This window comes from Alligator sinensis, unplaced genomic scaffold, assembly GCF_000455745.1.
Source record: "Alligator sinensis unplaced genomic scaffold, ASM45574v1 scaffold514_1, whole genome shotgun sequence".
In the NCBI taxonomy this organism is placed as follows: Eukaryota; Metazoa; Chordata; order Crocodylia; family Alligatoridae; genus Alligator; species Alligator sinensis.
Window position 1 is genome coordinate 714863 of NW_005842385.1, and position 20122 is coordinate 734984.

General features: G+C 43.5%; 1 protein-coding gene across 1 annotated transcript in view; it reads left to right on the forward strand.

The window, feature by feature from the left end:
• Nucleotides 1-16141, forward strand: part of CDH20 (cadherin 20) — a 67398-nt gene extending 51257 nt beyond the window's left edge. The window contains exons 9-11 of the mRNA XM_006029529.2: nucleotides 4588-4705; nucleotides 12275-12526; nucleotides 15137-16141. Coding sequence (XP_006029591.1) covers nucleotides 4588-4705; nucleotides 12275-12526; nucleotides 15137-15636 — 870 coding nt within the window. The 3' untranslated portion in view covers nucleotides 15637-16141. The remainder of the gene's footprint in view (nucleotides 1-4587; nucleotides 4706-12274; nucleotides 12527-15136) is intronic.
• The last annotated feature ends 3981 nt before the right edge of the window (nucleotides 16142-20122 follow it).

Genomic DNA, 20122 nt, shown 5'->3' on the forward strand with positions numbered 1-20122 from the left:
TGGCACCTTTGGATGCATGACAAGGTATGGCTGGCCTTGCTGGCTGTGGTCTGGCGTTGGCAGCTCATGTTCATCTTGTAGTCAATAATGACTTCAAGATCCCTTTCCGCCTCTGTGCTTTCAAGAGGGGAACTCCCCAGCCTGTATGTATGCTGTGGATTCCTTCTCCCAAGCTGCAGCACCCTGCACGTGTCTATGTTGAACCCCATCCTAGTCTCATCTGCCCACTTTTGTAGTCTGTCTAAATCTATTTGCAGCCTCTCTCTCCCTTCAAGTGTGTTCACCTCGCCCCACATCTTAGTGTCATCAGCAAAATCTTCCCTAGCATATTAGTAAAGTTTTCAGGTTCTTTTTACCTGGAGAAAAATAGATACTGTGGAACAGTCATAGCTTTTCACTCTGTCACAGCTTTAAATCTTTTTTCTACATACCTCTAGGTACCAGGCAGCTCATGAATGCTGAGATGCTGGGGTGGATGGAGCATCCCACAGGATGCAGGAGGCTCCCCAGTGCACTCAGCAGTAGACCCGGAAGTGGACCAGGAGCACTTCCGGCCCACTTCTGGGTCCACCGGGGAGTGTGCTGCACCCCTCCCACCCCAGCTACTGATGCCTCCTGGGTCTGGGGGGGCACCTGGGGTCCCCCCACAGCTGATTGCCAAACTGGGGGTGCTGCAGGGGGGCACGGTGGTGAACCTGGAAGTGGACCAGAAGTACTTCCAGTCCACTTCCGAGTTCACCACCGGCCATTCAGTGGCCTCACCCACGCTCCTGTGGGATGCTCCATCTGCTCCACCGTCTCATCATTCACAAGCCACACCTGGTGCCTCAAGGTATGTACAAAAAACATTTAAAACTGTGTCTATGGCCGAATTGCTGATTCTCCATATCAGCATTGAATCAGCCAAATCAAATTGGGACAGTGATCTGAATCAATGAATTGGAACAGTGATCTGAATCAGCCTGTTTCACACACCCCAGTGTCTATGTCGAATCTTTCTGAATCAAATCGTCGAATCTTTCTGAATCTCTCCAAATCGATTCAGGGTGGTCTGATTTGATTCAAAGAGATTAAAGGGTCTCCTGATTCAATTTGGATTTGGAGATTCAGCCACCAAATTGGGCTGAATCTCCTCCAAATCAGATTAGTGACCAAAGCTTCACACAGCCCTAGTCTACATCGTCTCCAGGTCATACATGAGAGTGCTGCTATGAAGTACACCCTGACTGTTCACTCCACAATGAGGCAATGTTACCCCTGAGAACAACCCTAAATGTTACCCTCATAAATTCTTTATCAAGCATGCTCACTGATGCCCACATATGGCCTCCTTTAAGGGGCCTATAATTGTCTCCTTTCTGGGATTGGGTGCACAAAGAAAAGGAGTCAGTGAGGAGGGGTTGCAAGCCTGTGGTGCTCTAGGGTGCAGCACAGCGTCAGCATAGAGGTGACCTTTCACTTACTGCAGTCAATGGGAGTTCAGCCAGTGATCTCAGGAGCAGCTGAACTTGAAACTGGGACATCACTCCAAGGCAAAGTAGATTACCTAGTTTTAAAAGTGGGATGACCAACTTTCAGTTCTGAAAGAAAAAAATGATCCATACAACATTTATGACCCACTCTTGGCTTCATTAAAATGTCTTAAGCTTACTCACCACTGTAGACTGTACTGAAATGACTGTGCCAGACTCATAGCTGTGGTGACTTCCTTGAAGTGAGTCCCTTTGTATCAAGAGTAACTTTGGTCCCTATGTTTAAAAAGCCCTCTAATTAGGCAGCAAAGAAAAATTGCTACTTAGTTTTTGGAGGAGAAAGTTTCACTAAAGGGCAGACTTTCCAAATAGCGTGGGAGCAGTTAAACATGCAATTCTAGTAGAGATTAACTGAAATCATGTAGTTAAATCCCTTTGTGCCATTTTGAAAAGTTAGAAGCATCAGATTTGATGTGTTATTTAAGGCTGCCCAAGATCATCATTTATTTTTCATCAGGAAATAAAATACAATAGTATAAAATGAAGCAGAGAAGTATTCCTTGCCTAAAAGCTAAACAAAATGGATTTTGCTACAGTTGTTCATGCTGCGAAGTAGCTTACTCTGCTCTTATCCCCAGTAAACTCATCAGTCTACTTGACAGAGTTGGTATGAATAAGGATAGTACAACTTGGCTGTGAATCAGCTTCCGTTTTAGTTTCTTTCCAAACTTTATTATTATATTTCTAGCTTAAGGGAATTTTTGTTTGCTTTTGTTTCACTGTTGACTCTATATGAATAACCTAATGAATTAAAAATTAAGGATTATCTCTTTGCTCCACTGAAGTTAATCGAAATAGTTTCATTTATTTTGGTGAGCCAGGATTTCATCCAAGGTATTTTAAACACTAGATCACCTAGAGCATCACCATCACTAATTCTTCTGAACCCTGAATGTTGTTTCATTGAAGGTAGAATATAAAGGCAGAGGAGGAAGGTTTATACTCTGTATTCAAAAACAGATTAAGGTCATGGTAGTAAAAGTTACACAGTTAAATATTGTTTCAACATATGGAACAATCATCATTTAGAAATAGAGTTGCACCAATACATCAGTCCATATTGTATCAGCACCAATAAAAGGAAAATTGACATTATCAGCAATCGGCTTTTTTTGGCTGATGCGGCCGATGATATTGCTGATAAATGCCACATATATGTGTGCGGCCACAGCATGCACACTGCCAGGAGTGCAGCCTGGAAATTTGGAGATTTGCGTCTGGCCAGTAAGTCTGTGGGAGGGAAGGGGCATGGGGGGACAGATCAAGAACCTCACAGTGAGGGAGGGAGTAGGGTTAGGGCAGGGGCAGGCAATGCCCAGCTGGGGGTGTTCGGAGGGCTGTGGGGGAGGCATGTGCCCCCCAGATCTGTGCATGGTGTGGAGGCAGGCTGCTACAGTGCACTTGGGGCTGGGGCTTTGCCTGCCTCTTCCCAGCAGCTGCACTTGAGCTGGGTGGAGTGGTGCAGGGAGGATGGCACTGGGAGGGGGGCTACACCAAATTTTGAGGTGGCTCTAGCCCCACCCCATACCAGCCCTTCTATCACCACTGCTGCCCACCTCTCACTACCCTACCCAGCCCAACCACAGCCGCTAGGAAGAGGTAGGCACAGCCCCAGCCTCAAGCACATAGCAGCAGCCTGCCTCTACCCCACATACAGATCTGGAGGGGTACATGTCCCTATGCCTCCTCTGGGGATGTGCACAGTGGCAGGAGCCGCCCCACCCCCACCCCGGCCCGCCAGATGAGCTGCTGTCTCCATCCTGCACTCTGCCCCACCCCAGCTGGGCACTGCCTGCTCCTACCCCATTCCTCCCTCACCGCAGGGACCTCAATCTGCCCCCCACACACACCTTCCCTCCTCCACACCCCTTCTCCTCCCAGTAGACTTACTGGCTGAATGCTGTTCTCCAAGCTGCTGGGCTGCATATCAGCAATCAGATCAGTATCGACCAATATGGCTGGTCAATGATCGACCATTGGTATTGGCCCAAAAAATCTTTATCTGTGTACCCCTACTTAGAAATGAGATGCAATGAATCTCTATATATAAAATATATATAAAACGCTGCAGATTATCTTTTTTGTTTCTTTGAAAGCCAAGTAAAACATTTTCGCTGTGAAACATACCTTAAAGGCTGGGGACTGAAGTTACACGTAAACCAGTATAAGTGATCGGAAACCAGTTCTAATCTGTAATGCAACAGAAGTTCAGTGCACATAAACTGCTTTCAAAGTGGCTAAAACCAGTTTAAGATAAACCTGGATGGATGTAATATCTGACTTAACTAATTTAAGTTAAATCGGTTTATTGAACTTCTGTCCCAGATCCCCTCTAGATTCAAGTTAACCCACAGTCCCTCAGCATCCCAGGATGCTTTGCACTTCCCCCACAAATGCCCTCTCACAGGGTGGGTAGGCTAGCCTTGGTCAAAACTGTCTGCTCCAGTGGAGCAGGGAGACATGCTCAAGCATACTCTGGCTTTTGGCCTGGGCCACTACAGGCATGTGGCTGCATTTCCAGAACCAAAAGTCTGTTCACTGGCTTATCAGTTCAATCTAGACATTTTAGACTAACCTACAAAGACTGAATCAATTCATCCTTGGGCTTTTTGACTATCTGTACTTAGCCAAAATGTTTTCAGTTGTGGCCAAAATATTCATTAGCAGTCGGGTAAGGTTAAACGTCTGAAAGCTTTCATTTTAAATCTTAGCACTAGAAAATGAGACTGGACATCTCATGACAATAGGCTCTTCTTTTCTGAGCATCTCTGAACTTCAATAAAAAACAAGTTTGATTTGAGATGGGGAGTGGGAGGCTGTCCACTATTTTAGGCAAATCGAATCATCCTTTGTTTTAATATGACTTGTACAATTGCAGTGCAATAAAATGGGGTCCACCAAGCTATGGCTGTTCCTTTTGTTTCTCTCTGGGCCCCCAGCAAGATGGTCTTATCCAAATACTGCAATCATTTGTTTTGAAATTGTAATTTTGAAGCAGCGTCTCCCTGTCAGAACTGTTACCAATCTGTTTCTGTTTTGTTCTTGCACCATACAGCTCATTCAGACAGTGAGTGCAGTAGACCAGGATGACCCGCAGGAGGGTCAGCACTTCTACTACAGCTTGGCTCCTGAGGCAGCTAACAACCCCAACTTTACTCTAAGGGACAATCAAGGTAATCAGAGTGGACACAGTCAGTTAGTTACAGTAATTTCTCCCGCCCAAGTTGGACTTGAGAGGTTTTGACTTGCATTGCTTGGTGAGACTGCTACTGCATATAATGCCAGCCGACACCTGCTCCTTAAAGGCAGTGATAAAATGACAGATTAATTCATACAGTTGAGGGTTACACAGTATTTGCCACTATACGAATATTTCCCACCTATAGGCTTTTGTCTTTGAGGAAATTAGTTGGTGTAAGCAAATTCCTATCTTGCAGTAACACTGTGGGCATCTACAGTTACAAGAGTGGGACTTGGTATTTGTTCAGAAAGAGATGCTTAGAGGTAAAATAGAAATTTGGAATTAGGCAAATCCAAGTACAATTATATCACTGTTTTTATACCTTCACATTTGCTTCCATACAAAGAAAGTGAGCAGAGGTATTGTTCCAAACATCTCCTCTCTTTTCTCAAAGCTCATCCCATTTCTCCTTTATACTTGTCTATTTATTGCTTATGAAAAAAAGAACAGGCTTTGAGAGCTGTGGGGAGAAACTTGGCAGGAAGGTAAGATGCTGTCTAAGATGAACTGAGCAGAAATAGAAAAGCCACAAAGGAGTACTCAGAAAAGGAAGCAGTAGTAAGTGAAAAAACACATGGCCAGAGATAATCAATCCTTTATTCAAATAAAAGCTGCTCAGTGCAAAGGGGTGAATCAAAGTGGAAAACCATTTTGACTGGGACTGATCTTGTTCACAACTGGGGATATAAATAAGGCTCACAGAAAAATGGGAATTTTTTTTAAATCAGAGAATACCAGGAACCCTGGTTATCAGGTGGTGTAAATGACCGTTAACTCCAGTGCAGTCAATGGGACTTGTGCAGGCTCATACCAGCTGTGGCTCCATCCTCAGTTGTACACAGGACTGTCCTGGGGGGTGGGGGAGCGCAAATCAGGACAACTACTCCAGGCCCTGCACATTGGGGGGCCCCACTGGGCAGAGTGGCTGAGGCAACTCCACACCACTGCCACTTGCTTTGCGTCCAGCCACTCGCTACCCCTCCCATCCCACTGCCGATCACAGCGGTAGCTACTTTGGGTCCAGGGCACATGGGATCGGAGCAGTGATGTGGCCCCTCATGGGCTGATTTGCCCCAGGCCCCACACCCTGCTCGGGTCGGCTCTGGTTTACACTCTCACTATTTGTACCAAGAGCCGTTTACAATGTTGGTTACCTTCTTCAAGATCCTCAAACATCTGGATTGACCAAGCTGGTAATGAGAGCCAGCCCCATTGCAGCAGTTAGTTAGATGCTGCAGTTTTTGGAAAAGAACTTCCCAGGACTTGTGGCAGAACACTGGTATTTAGAACACCCTAATCTGTGGAATTTGCTTTCTGTTAGGGTACACCACTGTTTGCTTTAGGATTGGTGCTCAAAACATGGAAGACACCACAGTTGTAGACTACAATGAGGATCTCTCAGCAGACAAATAATGGAGTGAAGTCAAACACTATCAGGTTTCAATGGGAAACAGAGAAGGCCTTTAAAGAGCTACCATGCTCATATGCAACTGCTCTACAAATGGGAATTTAGCTTATGTTGCCCTGGATTTGTATGGGATTTTTTTTTTTTTGTATAATATGTAAGGTGCCACAAATGAGCAAGGGTAAATTGGAGACTGTTAAAATAAGTAAGGGTAAAGACACCTGCAATATATTTAACCAATGTCCAGCAATGTGACATGTATGCATAAGGGAGCTTCTGTCATCTTTAACAAATGGGCAATATGTGAAGATTGCAAGGTAGCCTTTCCTGGCAGAAAGCCATTGCTCTCTCCACCCCTAATGTTTATTTTCACATGGCCCCTAAAGTTAATCTATTCAATATTCTTTGACCTTGTCTTTCTTTCTTTGAGGGCATAATTTGCCAATAAAATTGACAGCAACCATCACTGTAACGTTTGGTAAACTAGGCTCATTTCATCCTCACGGCATTGTTCTAAAAAAAAAGGAAACATATGAAAATTCTCAACATCAGATGTACTTTTTCTGTCTAAGGCCATTCTTTGTAAAAGGTATAGTGACAGCAGCAATGGGATAGCTCTGCCTTCTGTGCTCTGTCATGTACCAGGTTTTCAGATCCATGCATGTAAGCAAACTTAGTGATATTACTTGTTACAAATTCATAATGTACATATTAAATACCAATCCACAAAAATTTGCTCTTACACAATATGGAGTTCAGTGGCAACTTTAAATGGAAGAGTTCATATTTTTGTCTGGGGACCTCAAAGGCATTTACAGATTATGAGGATGAAGAATAGCATATGTCTCTCCAAAGTCACAATGTGGCAAAACTAGGATCAGAACCCAGAACTCCTGAGTGACATTGATGTGTTCTAGCCAATAGACTAATACTGCACAATTTGGAGGAAGAGAATAACCTAGTCAAATTAGCTGTGGGTCTGATTACATTGGTAGCCAATGCAAGGATTAAGAGTAATTAGAGATGCAGAACTCTAGCAACAATTACAACTGGTTTATTACATAGCTCTTCAGACTGCAGACCCCAGGCATCTATACATATGCTCTGGGGTGGGGAAAGTGGGGAACTTTAATTAGAGAGGCTCTGAGAACCACTCAATTAAAGTGCTTGCTGCATCACATGTATTCAGCATCCTGCACTGCAAAATGGCGGTGGGGGCACTTTAAAGCTCATCAAATGAGCTTTAGTTAAAGCACCCCCACCATCATTTTGAAATGTGGGGACACTGAATACACGAGGTGGAGGCTGCTGGAGTGTGTTAATTAGCATACTCCAGCAGACTCACAGCAGGCTCTATTAACCGAATCTGCTCCAGGACGTGCTAATTAGCACATGTTGGAACACAGCTCTGTCACATGTATAAGACCCCTCCCCTTTCTATCTAGCATGCTGAAATGGACCCATCACTACTTCTACAGGAGAGAAAAGACATTAATTATTTTTTTTGCCATCAGGACAGGAGGAACTGCAGCCTAATAGATAGTTTCCTGAATCAACAAGGCAGTTTTGAATATGGTCTTCTCCTGACTCTGTGCTGTTTGAATTCCAGCTTTTAGTTATTAAAACTAAGAAACAAACATAAATAGGTACAAGTATCAATTTCATACCAGTATGTGGATTTTCATCACCAGTTATAAAAAAAGATCCCTCTATATTTTAAGGTGCCTCCATGACTGGCAGGTTGTTAAAGATCCCTTTTCTTAAATCAGAGCTTATCTCTGTTTGATGTGACAGAGATTAAAGCTGAAAAAAATGTCTTCCCCAAAATTGACTGTCTCTTTCTCTGTCAACTCTGGCCACCTCCTTGTGCTTTCTCTCCCCATTTCTGGTAAGTTTAGTTTTTGTATTACTTATAATAATTGTAGTTGTGAAAAAGCCAAGACAAATTCTGTGATAAAGTATCCCTTGTCATGAGTAAGAAGCACAGTGGGGCAGAAGTAGCTTTTGCCACCCCAGGAGCTACTGGTGCTTCTGTTCTGTGACTTTGGGAGTACAGCATGACTGTTCTGTCCCACTGCCCTCACGGGAGTAAATCTCTTTTCATTGTACACAGAGGAGCAGGAAGAAACCAACACATGTAGCTCTTTCTCTCACATGCACTTGCACAAAGACACAAACGCATGCAGTTTGATCCTTTGTGCCACGTCGAGTGAGATGCGTCTCAAAGGATGGTACATCTTCTGTGCTCCTTCTCATCATTCAGAGACTGGCAATAAATGTACAATCTCATACCCTGCATTGCAACAGACTTGTTTCCACTTGGTACTGTATATAAATACTGCAGGCTAGACCTCTGTGATGTGAAGAAACTGCATTTGATTCTTGCAAGGTTGTGATGTAAATCCTAGCTGTGTTTTCTTACCATCCATTTTTATGGGACCTTGGTAGACTCAACAGCTCAATACTCTTAGGGGCTAGGGTTTAACAGATGTCAACTCAGGAAAAATGAGGTATTCAAATTTCTGACAAACCCTCTTGCAAGCTACCGTGTGCTTGTGACAGGGCATAGCATCAAAATCTCATTGGTATTTGGTAAGGCACATCACAACAGCATTTGGCACAAACACACTGTACTTACAATGCAACTAGTCCAGCAGCTTTTAAGGAAGAACTGGATTCCTGCCCAATGTAAAACAAAACCAAACCAAAGGGGCAGCTGAAGCATGATGCCAAGAAGAACCCAATAGAACTACATCTCCATGGATGGTTAAGAGAGGTCTAAGTGAAAAAGCTCCAGTCAACAAAAAAAATCTCCTTTAATGTATCATTATAGAAATCTTGATTTTCAGACTGGAAAGGAACCCAGGTTACCTATGCTTGCAGTTGGTCACTTAGTAATATTAGCAAATTTTGTACAAAAACACTCATTTTATTCTTCTTTTACAAATAGGGTACAATTCCGCCTTCCCCCCCACCCCCCTTCAACTAACTGAGTCTTATTCTCTGTACAGAACAACTTTGCATGAGGTTAAGGTCCAACTGAATTGCAGTTGGGATTCCTGCTCCCTTTCATTTAGAAAGAAGTGTGTCTGTGTTCTCAGGAACAGCCTGTAGCACTTGTATGCAGCCAGACCACGGCACAATTTACCCTTTTAAGCCAAGATGCTTCAGAAATATCTGTTGGTATAGCAAAAATCCAGACAGAAGGCTGGTCCTTGCCATTCCTCCAGTTTCTCCACCTGCTATCATAGGACCACTGCACAAAGGCATTGTGTCAGTAGCTGGGGAAGAGATAAGACAGGGCTGGTAGGCAGCCTGAGTGTATACACAGGGAGAGACTTGGAGCAGAAACACCCTGTAGCCTCTAACCTTCTTTCAAGATCCAGAGCTCCTAAGAAATACAGGGCTGGAATTCTACAATAGGTGTGCATATGAGTGCTAGCTGACAGCCACCTACTTCTGCTGACTGCATCTGTCCCCCATGATAAAAGCTGTGCTTTATCAAATAGAAGCAAGTGTAGTCAGTAAGCAGTGCAATGTCGTAAGTGTTGCCACCTCTCAGGATTTTATGGTGGTACACGGTGTTCTCTCCTCAAAGCCCCAGTTCCTAGACATCCATACGATTAAACAAGAATCTCAGTTTTCAGGGGGGAAAAGTGAGCTTCTAGCCTTCGTACATACAAAGGAAAAGCCTGAAAGTGTAACTGTTCAGGCTCAAAAGCTAGAAAGCTAATTAAAAAAAACCAACACATTTCCTTTTCTTTACAAACTCATGGTTTCTAAACCAGTTTAATGATTTGTGGGAACCTAATATTAACAGCTCCTTGGTATTAAAGGGCTTAGTTTTGGCCATCCAGCATAATGCTACAAATTTTGCTGCATGAAGGATGGTGCTTATCACATAATTGTAGCTGAATCTGTGGCAAGCTACAGGTAGACTTGACTTTGTTTCTAAACTCTGTTTTGATTGTGTTGAGACACTGAAGAACAATTCACTCCTATAGGCACCAGTTACTGTGCATTGATTTAGTACTTGGTTATGCCTAATGCTACTGCACAGTACCGTATTAGCACAGGTTTTGCCCAGCATGCTACTGCACAGTGTTATTAGGCTACTGCGCAGTTAGCATCTTGTGTAGACACACCCACTGGTACTGACAGGAAAATGTGAATAATAGAGCAGTTCCTTCCCCTGCTTCTCTCCCAGCCCCTAAACCACCACCCTCTTTGTCAGACTTTTTCTGAATGAAAGTTGTATTACCAGATCTAACTGACAATGCTCACTGTACTTAGCAAAAATGCACAGCAACCTTTCATTTTAAGGATATCTGGGCATGTCTACATGTGCATTAAGTTGCTTTTTGTAAGGTGCATTAAAGTTAGTACTTCCAATGTGATGTACTAAGGAAATGCACATTATACTTCCTTAATGCACAGTAAAGAATGCACATGGTTTTTTAGTGACAGTTAATGCACAGTAGCCTATTTTACTGTGCTTTAGCATAATAGCACAGTTTTCTATGTGATGCTTTAATGCACAGTAAAATAGGCCACTGTGCATTAAAGTGCACGTGTAAATGTGCCCTCTGTGACACAGACCAAAAGCATGGATAATCAGTTTATTACTTCCTTTAAGTCAATTATGGAGGGAGGGAGCAAAATTAGGTAGAAAATTGCATGAGCTGCAACCCACTGCATCATTCTATCAAAAGGATCCTGTCATGAAATGTGGAGGTCCAAAGAGAAAAGGAGCTATGGTTTTGTCTATACATTGGTATCTCAATGTTTGTATAGAGGGCCAAGCCTCCTGTCATACCACATCAGGTTCTTTTTCACTTCTAGTAACACAGGCTGTTTAGGAATAATGCTGCCCTGACTTCCTATTCAGTGATGGGCCTTCAGAAAAACTTACATGCCACAGATTTTCTCTCAATAGAACCTAGTGCTGTTTTCAACAGGAGTTTCCCTTGCCTGAAACTAGAACTAAGAATTGCCACATGTATCTCGCTTCTTCTGACCAACTCCTCCTCTCTAAGTAGGAAACCCTGATTGTGAGGAGTTTACAAGGGTTGGTGGGGTGAGACAGAGAGGGCTTCATGTTCTGAGTGGAGCTAGTTAGGGACTAGAATCTCCATTCTGCAGGAAATTCTGATATTTAAAAAAAATTGTTACAAATTGTTATAAAATGGAACAAAAAAGCCAAGTAGAAGTTTTCTGTTGGGGAAAAAAAAAGTCCTAAAACATTTCCATTTGGCCCTGCCAAAGCATTTGGTTTCACCTTTACTATTTTATTTATTTTGTTACACTTGTGTAATGTGTTCAAATACAATATAATAACACACAGTCTCACCTAAAGGGATAGAAACAGAAAAAAAATCAGAACGTTGTTTTTTTGAAGTTCTTCTTGTGAAGCATGTTAAATTTTTCCTAGCAAAAATTCCATCAGAACAGACACAGCCTGAATAACCTGAACTTCTTGACAGAGAAGTGTTCACTGATTTTTTTTTGACCAACTATAGTTTTGAACCATCAAAGCAGGAAATCTTGTTTCTTTCATCTTATGTGAATTCTATGCCTTAGAATGATCTGGCCAGGTTATCTGAGAAGCCTTGAAGAAGAAGAGAAAAAAAAGCAAGCTCTACATTAAAAATAAGAGTATGCTGCATGTCCACAAGGATTACACAGAAGTCTCCACAGCATTTATACTGGAGGCACAAAGCAGTGAAGCCTAGAAAAGCTGCTAAGCAGGAACAAACAGAGACAACAAGTTGCTCTCAGTTGTTCATTTCTGTCTTGCTTTCTGAAAGGTATTGTAGCAAGATCTGAAGGTTGAGTATTTGCTCTGGGCTCTTTTTGTCACAGAGGGTGAGAGATGTCCATGAGGTGTGCCTTGCAGGCCTATATGCTCTCGCCTGAAAAGTTGGTGGAATTAGGATGGGAGGCTGACACAAAATACTGATTAGTGACAAAATGATGAAAGACAAAGAAGAAGAGAGGGCAGCAGAGATGCTGCTACTTTTTCTTCTAATCTGCATCTCCAGTTGAAAATGTTAACACCATATGCAAGTATTTAACTATGTTAATTTCTTGCCCTAGACAATACTGCCTGGATTTTAACCAGACGATCTGGCTTCAGACAACATGAGCAGAGCACCTTTTACCTCCCTATCCTCATCACTGACAATGGGCGCCCCAGGCTGAGCAGCACCAGCACACTGACTGTCCATGTGTGCAGCTGTGATGATGATGGTGTGGTGATCTCCTGCAATGCAGAGGCCTACATTCTCCCCATCAGCCTAAGTAGAGGCGCGCTTATTGCAATCCTGGCCTGCATCTTTGTCTTGTTAGGTAAAGCCTTCATTCCCTTTCAACACTCACCTTGACTATTTGAGATACAAGGGTAACACTTAGCCCCATGGGGGGGCAGAGGAATAAAAAAAGAATGCTGGTAAAAATGGTACATAGTAATGTAAAGGAAAAATCTCCTGCCTTCTTTTTATGGAAGCTTCTTCTCTATCAAACTTAGCCTTGCCCCTGACATTATGTCAGGGAAGAGGGATTGTAGGAGCAGAGAGGTCCAGCCATCACACAGTAAAATAGTCAAAGTTTGACACATATCCACAATTAAGTGGGAGGAAATAAAAATTAACTTAGGGAATTACAAAATGTGGTTACTTTGGACCTGAATCTGCAGGTTTCCAAGGTTCTTTTGCAAGATGTTGAATACCTGCCTCCTTCAAAAAAAAAAAAATCTGTGATATATATTTAGTGGGTGCATCTACACGTGTACCTGATTATGCAGTAACCGCTGGTACTACACAGTCCCAGCACCACATGGGTCGTTTCTGACCCTGCTGCGCACTACCAATGAGCTACTGCATAGTAGCACATTGCTACTGCACACTAGCGGTGGCATCATGGTTCATGCCTGCCGATGCTACGTCACTGTAGTGATGAGCTACGTCACTATAGCTCATCACTACAGCAATACAGCATCTCATGTAAATGTGCCCACTCACACAGTCCCCTCACTCTTGTTTCTAAGTTCAGCAGTGGAGCTAATGTGCTGAGGATCTCTCAGGGCATGGCTAGTAGGCTACACTGCATCAGAAAGCACCATATAGCATTGCCAGCAAAACACACCCTGACAATTCATTCCTGGCACCATGCAAGCTATATACTGGAAAAATGTCATGTAGCCACTTTTCAGTGCATGCTCAGTGCTGCTGTTTGTCTTAGGCATGCTCACGGATGTGGTGACTACATGATATTTGTGTGGGGGGGACAAGCAGGAGGGTATGTGTTACAGCAGCAGTTCCTAATGCTGTCCAAAGCAATGCAAACATACACCGAGCCTTCTCTCGAAGTATCCCATCCTTCCCCCTGCCCATACACTACCTGGTGCAGAATGCAGGAGGTAACCAACAGGAGTCAAGGTCCTATTGTTCCTCCATTTGCTACATGTGCTTTTGGATAATAGCCACCTTCTCAGGCATTTCAGAGAGGTAGAGTTTGAGCAGCTATAGACTAAAGGGTAAAACATTTCAAAAGTATCAAAGAGACGCATGTGCAAAGAGGCTGCAGCACCTAAGTCCAACTTCTAGACCCTCCAAACCCCCACGCAGTTGCCACCAGCACTGTAGGTGCTTAAAGCGTATAGATCCCTAAATTTCCAACACTGAAGTTTCCCACATGTCAAAAATCCTGCTTTTCGCCATGCTGTGATGCTCAAAGATACCCACAATAGCTCTGAATGAACAAGCTCTAGTACAGGAAGCAATGTAGCCACATCTGCATGGCTTTCTGCTCAGGCTAATAATACACCATACTTCTTAGTGAGTCTAATTAAATAGTTCCTAATCCTAGTCAGAATATATCAATTATGCTTTTCTCCATTTAATTTCACCTGTAAATGCCAATCCAGTTAGCATTCTTGGAGCAGGCTGCAAAACCCATCTAAGAAGCAAAGTCAGTTGCCTGTGCTGAGCCATATACTGCCACAGCTAGATTTCTACAAGTATCTGAGTTAATTTAAACTGAACACAGGAATCACTACATTATACTGCTGTGGCTATAATATAGATGTACCCATAAGCAGTAGCATAACTAGGGAGGTGTCAGTGGGGCACCAACCCCAGGTGCTGACTTAGAGGGACCACCAGTGTGGTCCTCTTCACTCCAGAAAGCTCTACCATGGCAGGCACAGCCCTGCGAGGGGATGGGGGGTGAATGGGGAACCAGGAACAGCCCCCCAGGGGGCCATGCTACTGCCTGTGCTTCAGCTCCAGCAGCTTGAACCCATGCTGCTACAGCAGCAGCCATAGCAGAAGTAACTGCTGCCCAAATGAGGAGAGCCCCAACAGGTAAGACTCCACTCCTACTTCATTCTCCCTCCCCCTTCTACTCTCCAATGGCAAGCATAATCCTCCCCAGCTCCACTCCCCCTGCCACCCCTCTGCCACAGGTGCTGAAAGAGCTTACCTCTGCCCAAAGTATCACTGAAAACCAAGGAGACTTAATGTGAGAAAGGAATTAGATTAGTGAGACCCAAACTACCAAATTTACTTATGGGTCTAGCTGTCAGCATCCCTCCCCTTCGGATGTCTGCACAGTTTAAATCTAGGACCTCAATTTGCCTTGTTATTCATACTTAGGGTCCAAATTTCTTTCCTTGGCTCCCATCTATAGCCACTTCCACAAAGCTCAGAAGTTTCTGCCTTCTGGGCTCTCACATCTCTACCATAAATAAGAAGATGAGCATTTGAGTGACAGCCATTACAAAATTGACGTATTGACCATGTCAGCGTTTAAACCACCCATTTCATTGGCAGGGCAGCATGGCAGGGTCTTTGCACTCGCACTGCCTTCTTTCTGCATCCCTTTCATCAGAAATGCACATTTGTTTCTTTTCTCAGTGAAACTGCTCTAACATGGATATGTTTTGGTTGATCCTTGCAGTGCTAGTGCTGCTCATCTTATCTATGAGGCGGCACAGGAAACAGCCGTACATCATCAATGAAGAAGAGAACATCCATGAAAATATTGTCAGGTACGATGACGAAGGAGGCGGTGAGGAAGACACAGAGGCCTTTGATATTGCTGCTATGTGGAACCCTAGGGAGGCCCAGGTGGTGGTGAAAAGCAGGCAGGACATGATGCCTGAAATAGAGAGCCTCTCCAGATATGTGCCTCAGACATGTGTGATGGATAGCAACGTCCACAATTATGTGCTGGCCAAGCTGTATGAAGCTGACATGGACCTTTGGGCTCCTCCCTTCGACTCCCTTCAGACGTACATGTTTGAAGGGAATGGCTCAGTAGCAGAGTCACTCAGCTCATTACAGTCCGTCACAACAGACTCAGACCAGAGCTACGACTATCTGACAGACTGGGGACCTCGCTTTAAAAAGCTGGCCGAGATGTACGGTGTCACAGATGGCAGTGGGGCTCTGTGGTAACAAAAGAGGAACTCAGAGCATTTTCTACACAACACAAACATCCGAATCTAGGTCCATTCTCATCAGATGCTTCCATGGACATGGGTGAGGCCTCCTAAAATAGCAATACGGTGCTTGAATGAGAATGGGGGAGAGGGCTGTAAACAAATCTCTCTCTGGATCAGCTTTACTCAGTTAAATTAAGTTAAATTTTTACACAATGAAGAGCAGAAGGAAGAAAATGTTTTTCTTGGTTTTAGGGCTATGTTTGAAAGCTTCACTCCTGGACTATAAAGACGCTTTTCTCTCTCCTAATTTTTTACATGGCAGCTTACTGAGTTCTCTGCATCGGGGTACAAAGATCCTTAGACTCCAATAGTAATCTTCCCCTCACAGGGACTTTGCCAGCAAAATATATATATACACATCTCCCAATGGTTAATTTTTTTTTCTTTCCCATTTAAAAATAACATTTGCTAATAAAAAATACAGAAAACACAAAGCAGAAAATTGAAATTTGAATCCTATCCTGACATGTTCTTCATAATAAATAAACCTCCTTACTCTGTGGCTGACAGAGTCCTTTTAATCTTTCAGAAACAAGGCTGACTTTTTCTGTTTTCCATCTTGCCCTTGAATTTGAGCTCCCATTTAATGGCTGTTCTGTAAGTCATTGACATTGATACTAATCCATCTCCTATCAAATTAGTGTAAATTTACTCTCCTCCCAGCTGTTTAAAATTGTGGCACTGCTAAACTGCTCAGAATGAAACCAGAAAAATCTGCCTCTTTTGCACTGTAGATGTCTCTTCCACGTGCCAAATGTGAAGATTAGATGCTACCAATGAAAGCCAAATAAAAAAGAAAATATATTTGGTAAATACATGGGTTAGATGGGCTTTCCTAATCTGTGAGGTCAATCCAAGGGATGTTTACATACTGTAGATAACCTACTTGAACAAATGCAGTATTATAGACAAATAAATGGATGTAAGAAAATCACATGTATAAGTTTTGTATATTTGTTAATTTTGGTAATAAATATGATGTACTGAATACAGTACAGTACCTTAGCACCTCTTTTAATAAAAGTTAAATGGAAGGGAAAGTCTGATGTCAATTTATTGATTGCTAAATTTACAACAGTTTGGTAGTGTTGGAGTGATGTTATAGCTTTAATGATCCAGGAAATCTGCAAGGGGCAAGCATTTTTGTGAGTGATGTCTTTTCTTGGAGCAACTGCATGGTTGGGATAGATTTTGACCAGCCTTCAAATGGAATGCATTGCATTCAAAAGCTTGTTTTAGTTTATCTCTATCCTGCAGTTGGTCCAAGAAAACATGTCACCCACAAAAATCCTTGTCTCTGTACAACAGATAGTGGTTTATCTTCACTTGCCATGGGTAGCAGGCATGAAAGTGACTAATCGGAGCTGCATCCTGGAAGCAAACTGTCAATCTGCATCGAATCATTTGGCCACCCCACAAACCTGTTAACGTTAATTAGAGTATTTCCTCTCTTTACAAAATACTTAAGGGCAGTTTCAATACTCTCTAAAATGCACATCTTTATGCTTGGGCAAACATGGGCACAACCCTTGTGTACTACCATTACTTCAGATGGATGATGGAACCTACAAACACAAAACCCATTCCTGTGCAATGTGTCATTCAGACAAAATTTGGGCACAGGGAGTCTCATGGTAACATGAACAAGAAGTGTGCACACAAGAAATTGCACGAACAATGGAGGTTGGCTTCTGAAAGTTGTATCTAAAGTTGCACATCTGCCCATCTTTAACATCTAAAGAGGTGCTCACAAGGGTGTGTGGAAAACACAGGGCATTTCTTAATCACATGTCTTTATATCCCTGTCTTCATTCTTCTCTGTCATGCACAGACACATCACCTTTGTCTTTATTTATCTTAATGTTACACTGTAAGCTCTTGAGAGCAAAGCATGTATTCTCTCATACGCCCCAACTGTTTACATGATCTCATGGGAAGCTAAGGAAGTGCTTCAGTGGATTTTTGACTGTTTGCTCATATCCCGTGACCAATAGGTAGAAGTTGCAACAAAGTAGGTTTAGATGTGATATGCAGAAAAGTTTCTTCACTGTTAGAACTGTGAGACTGTAAACCAGACTGCCTAGGCAAGTTGCAAGCTCTCCATCAGTGGAAATGTTCGAGAGATGGTTGTACAGCTACTGGTTAGCAATGAAGTAAGTGTAGTTATGCCTATTATTTTATTATAGGTTTTTCGCATACTTTTGGGCTTTGCATAGGATTGAGAGTGACGTGTTTTTCCCTTTCTGCTGCCAGATGTGTCAGGGCTTCTTTAAAGCCTTCCTTAGAGGCATCGGGTGTTGGCTGAAGCCAAAGCTGGGGGTTTTGACTGAGGTGTGCCAATGCTCCTTCTGGGACATAAACCTGGAGACTCCTGGTTAAGGGTCTCACCTCTCTGCTCAGGCTCAGATTACCATATTGGAGGTCAGGAAATAATTTTACCCCATGGTCAGATTGTTATGGACCGGGGAGGTGGGGTGGGGGGCTTGCCTTCCTCTGTAGCCGGTGGACATGAGATTTCTCGAGCTTATTTTAACAACCCTTTCAACAGCCAGATGTTGACCACTGTGGTCCCTCTGCTTTATGTTTGGCAGGTTAGGGTATTATGTCTTGTGTTGTGTCAGGTTAGACTGTATAGTTTTTTCCTAAGAGGTTTACAATGAGTTTATATAAGATGGTTTGAATAGGGATGATCCTGCCTCAGGCACAGGGTTGGAATAGATGGCCTCTGGCAGTCCTTTCCAGCTTTGCTTCTCTGTGACTCTGTAATGTGCAAGACTCTTGGTCATAATGAATGGACACCTATTCCGCGCCCTAATATTCAACCTGAATAAATTTATTGCAATCCTTACAGATTTCCTGCAGCATCACCAGGGAACAATTCTGCTAGCAACACAAATGATGAGGGACTGATTTAAAGCTGACTTACAGAGAACCTTAGGACTGAAAGGAGTTTCCTAGGCCATCATGCACAGTCCTCTATATTTGCAGTAAGCCACTCACCCCAAATCCCTAAAAATCAGCTTCTCTAAACACCACAAATAAAAGGCACAGTACCAGCAATAGCAAGACCACCCTACCACAGAGGTAATTAACCTCCACCCCACGGGGCTCCCCACAGATCAGGAAATTTGACAGCAGGGGAGCAGTGGCAATATGGCCACCCTCCCCTTCTGTCAAATTCCTAAACCCCAAGCCCTGTGCAGCAGGTTGGGGGACCAGGTCATGCCCCCTCCCCTCACCACCATGGTTGGATGAGGTCAGGCCATATCTCTCCACCCAGGCTGGATTGGGCTGAGCCACTTTCCCTTTCCCCATGGGGCCAGCTCAAGCTCCCTGTCCTCCCCCACAGGGCCAGGCCATGCCTGCTCCTGCCCCGCAGGGCCAGGGTGGGGCTGGGCCATGCCTCCTCCCCACCCTCGTAGGGCCAGGTTGGAGCCAGGATGCCCCCTGTCCCCCTCCACATAGTAGGATGGGAACCTGCTGCAACCACCCCATGCTGGATCAGAATCATCATTTGGATCCAGCCTGCGGACAGCATTGCTCATCTGGCCTGGTGACCAAAAATGTTGAGCACCACTGCCCTACCACATGCCACAGGTACAGAGTAGGCAAAACAAGGGCACTGCCAAAGCTGGGGGCATCCTTTAGCATAAGTCTAGATTGCAACTTCAAACATGTGCCTTCTGGAGCCAACACTGGAGACCTAAGCTACTCTGTTATCTGTGTGCTTCCCCCTGGTATTTCTCCTGCTTCTTGAGATGAATTGCTCTTCTGTTGCACTTCAGCCTCTTCCTGTTACATGAGATCTTTCTTCCCATGAAATACTGGATAGAGGGCTGGCTAATGGTCCATGTTTACAAGTGCACCAAAGTATGTGTAAATACCGAAGATGCTGACTGAGGAGAAGTGTTGAACTGAGATTGCAGAACTGGTCCCAATCCTAACAAGAATCATTTGGCCAGATTTGAATTGAATAAACTTTTGAAAGTAATCTTTCTGGGCAGCCTACACTTAGTATCATCAATTCTTTGAGAAAAAAGACTAGTATCTATTCTATCTATCTCATTCTATAAAGACAAAAAAATCCCTTTAATGCTCAAAAAGGGTTTGATTTCTAAAACAGGTAAATTATAAAATGGCCTAATATCTGAATTCTTTTCTTCCCCAATTAAGATGTTCCAATCCTGATTCTCTTTGCTGTTAAATGAGTTTTAGGCAAGTGCACCTCCACTCACTGCAAGGAAGTTAGGGCACAGACAGAAGTGCAGATGCCAACTGTAACTGAGAAGGCTTTGCAGGAAATGTTCTGAATTACAACAATTCCCTTGAACGAACAGAAGTTCACTGTTGGCTACAGGGCAGATGGGAATCTAGCTTCTGGCTCTAGCCTGCAGCCAGTTTCCCCTACAAAAGGCCCCTCCTCCCTGTGACCCTGCTCT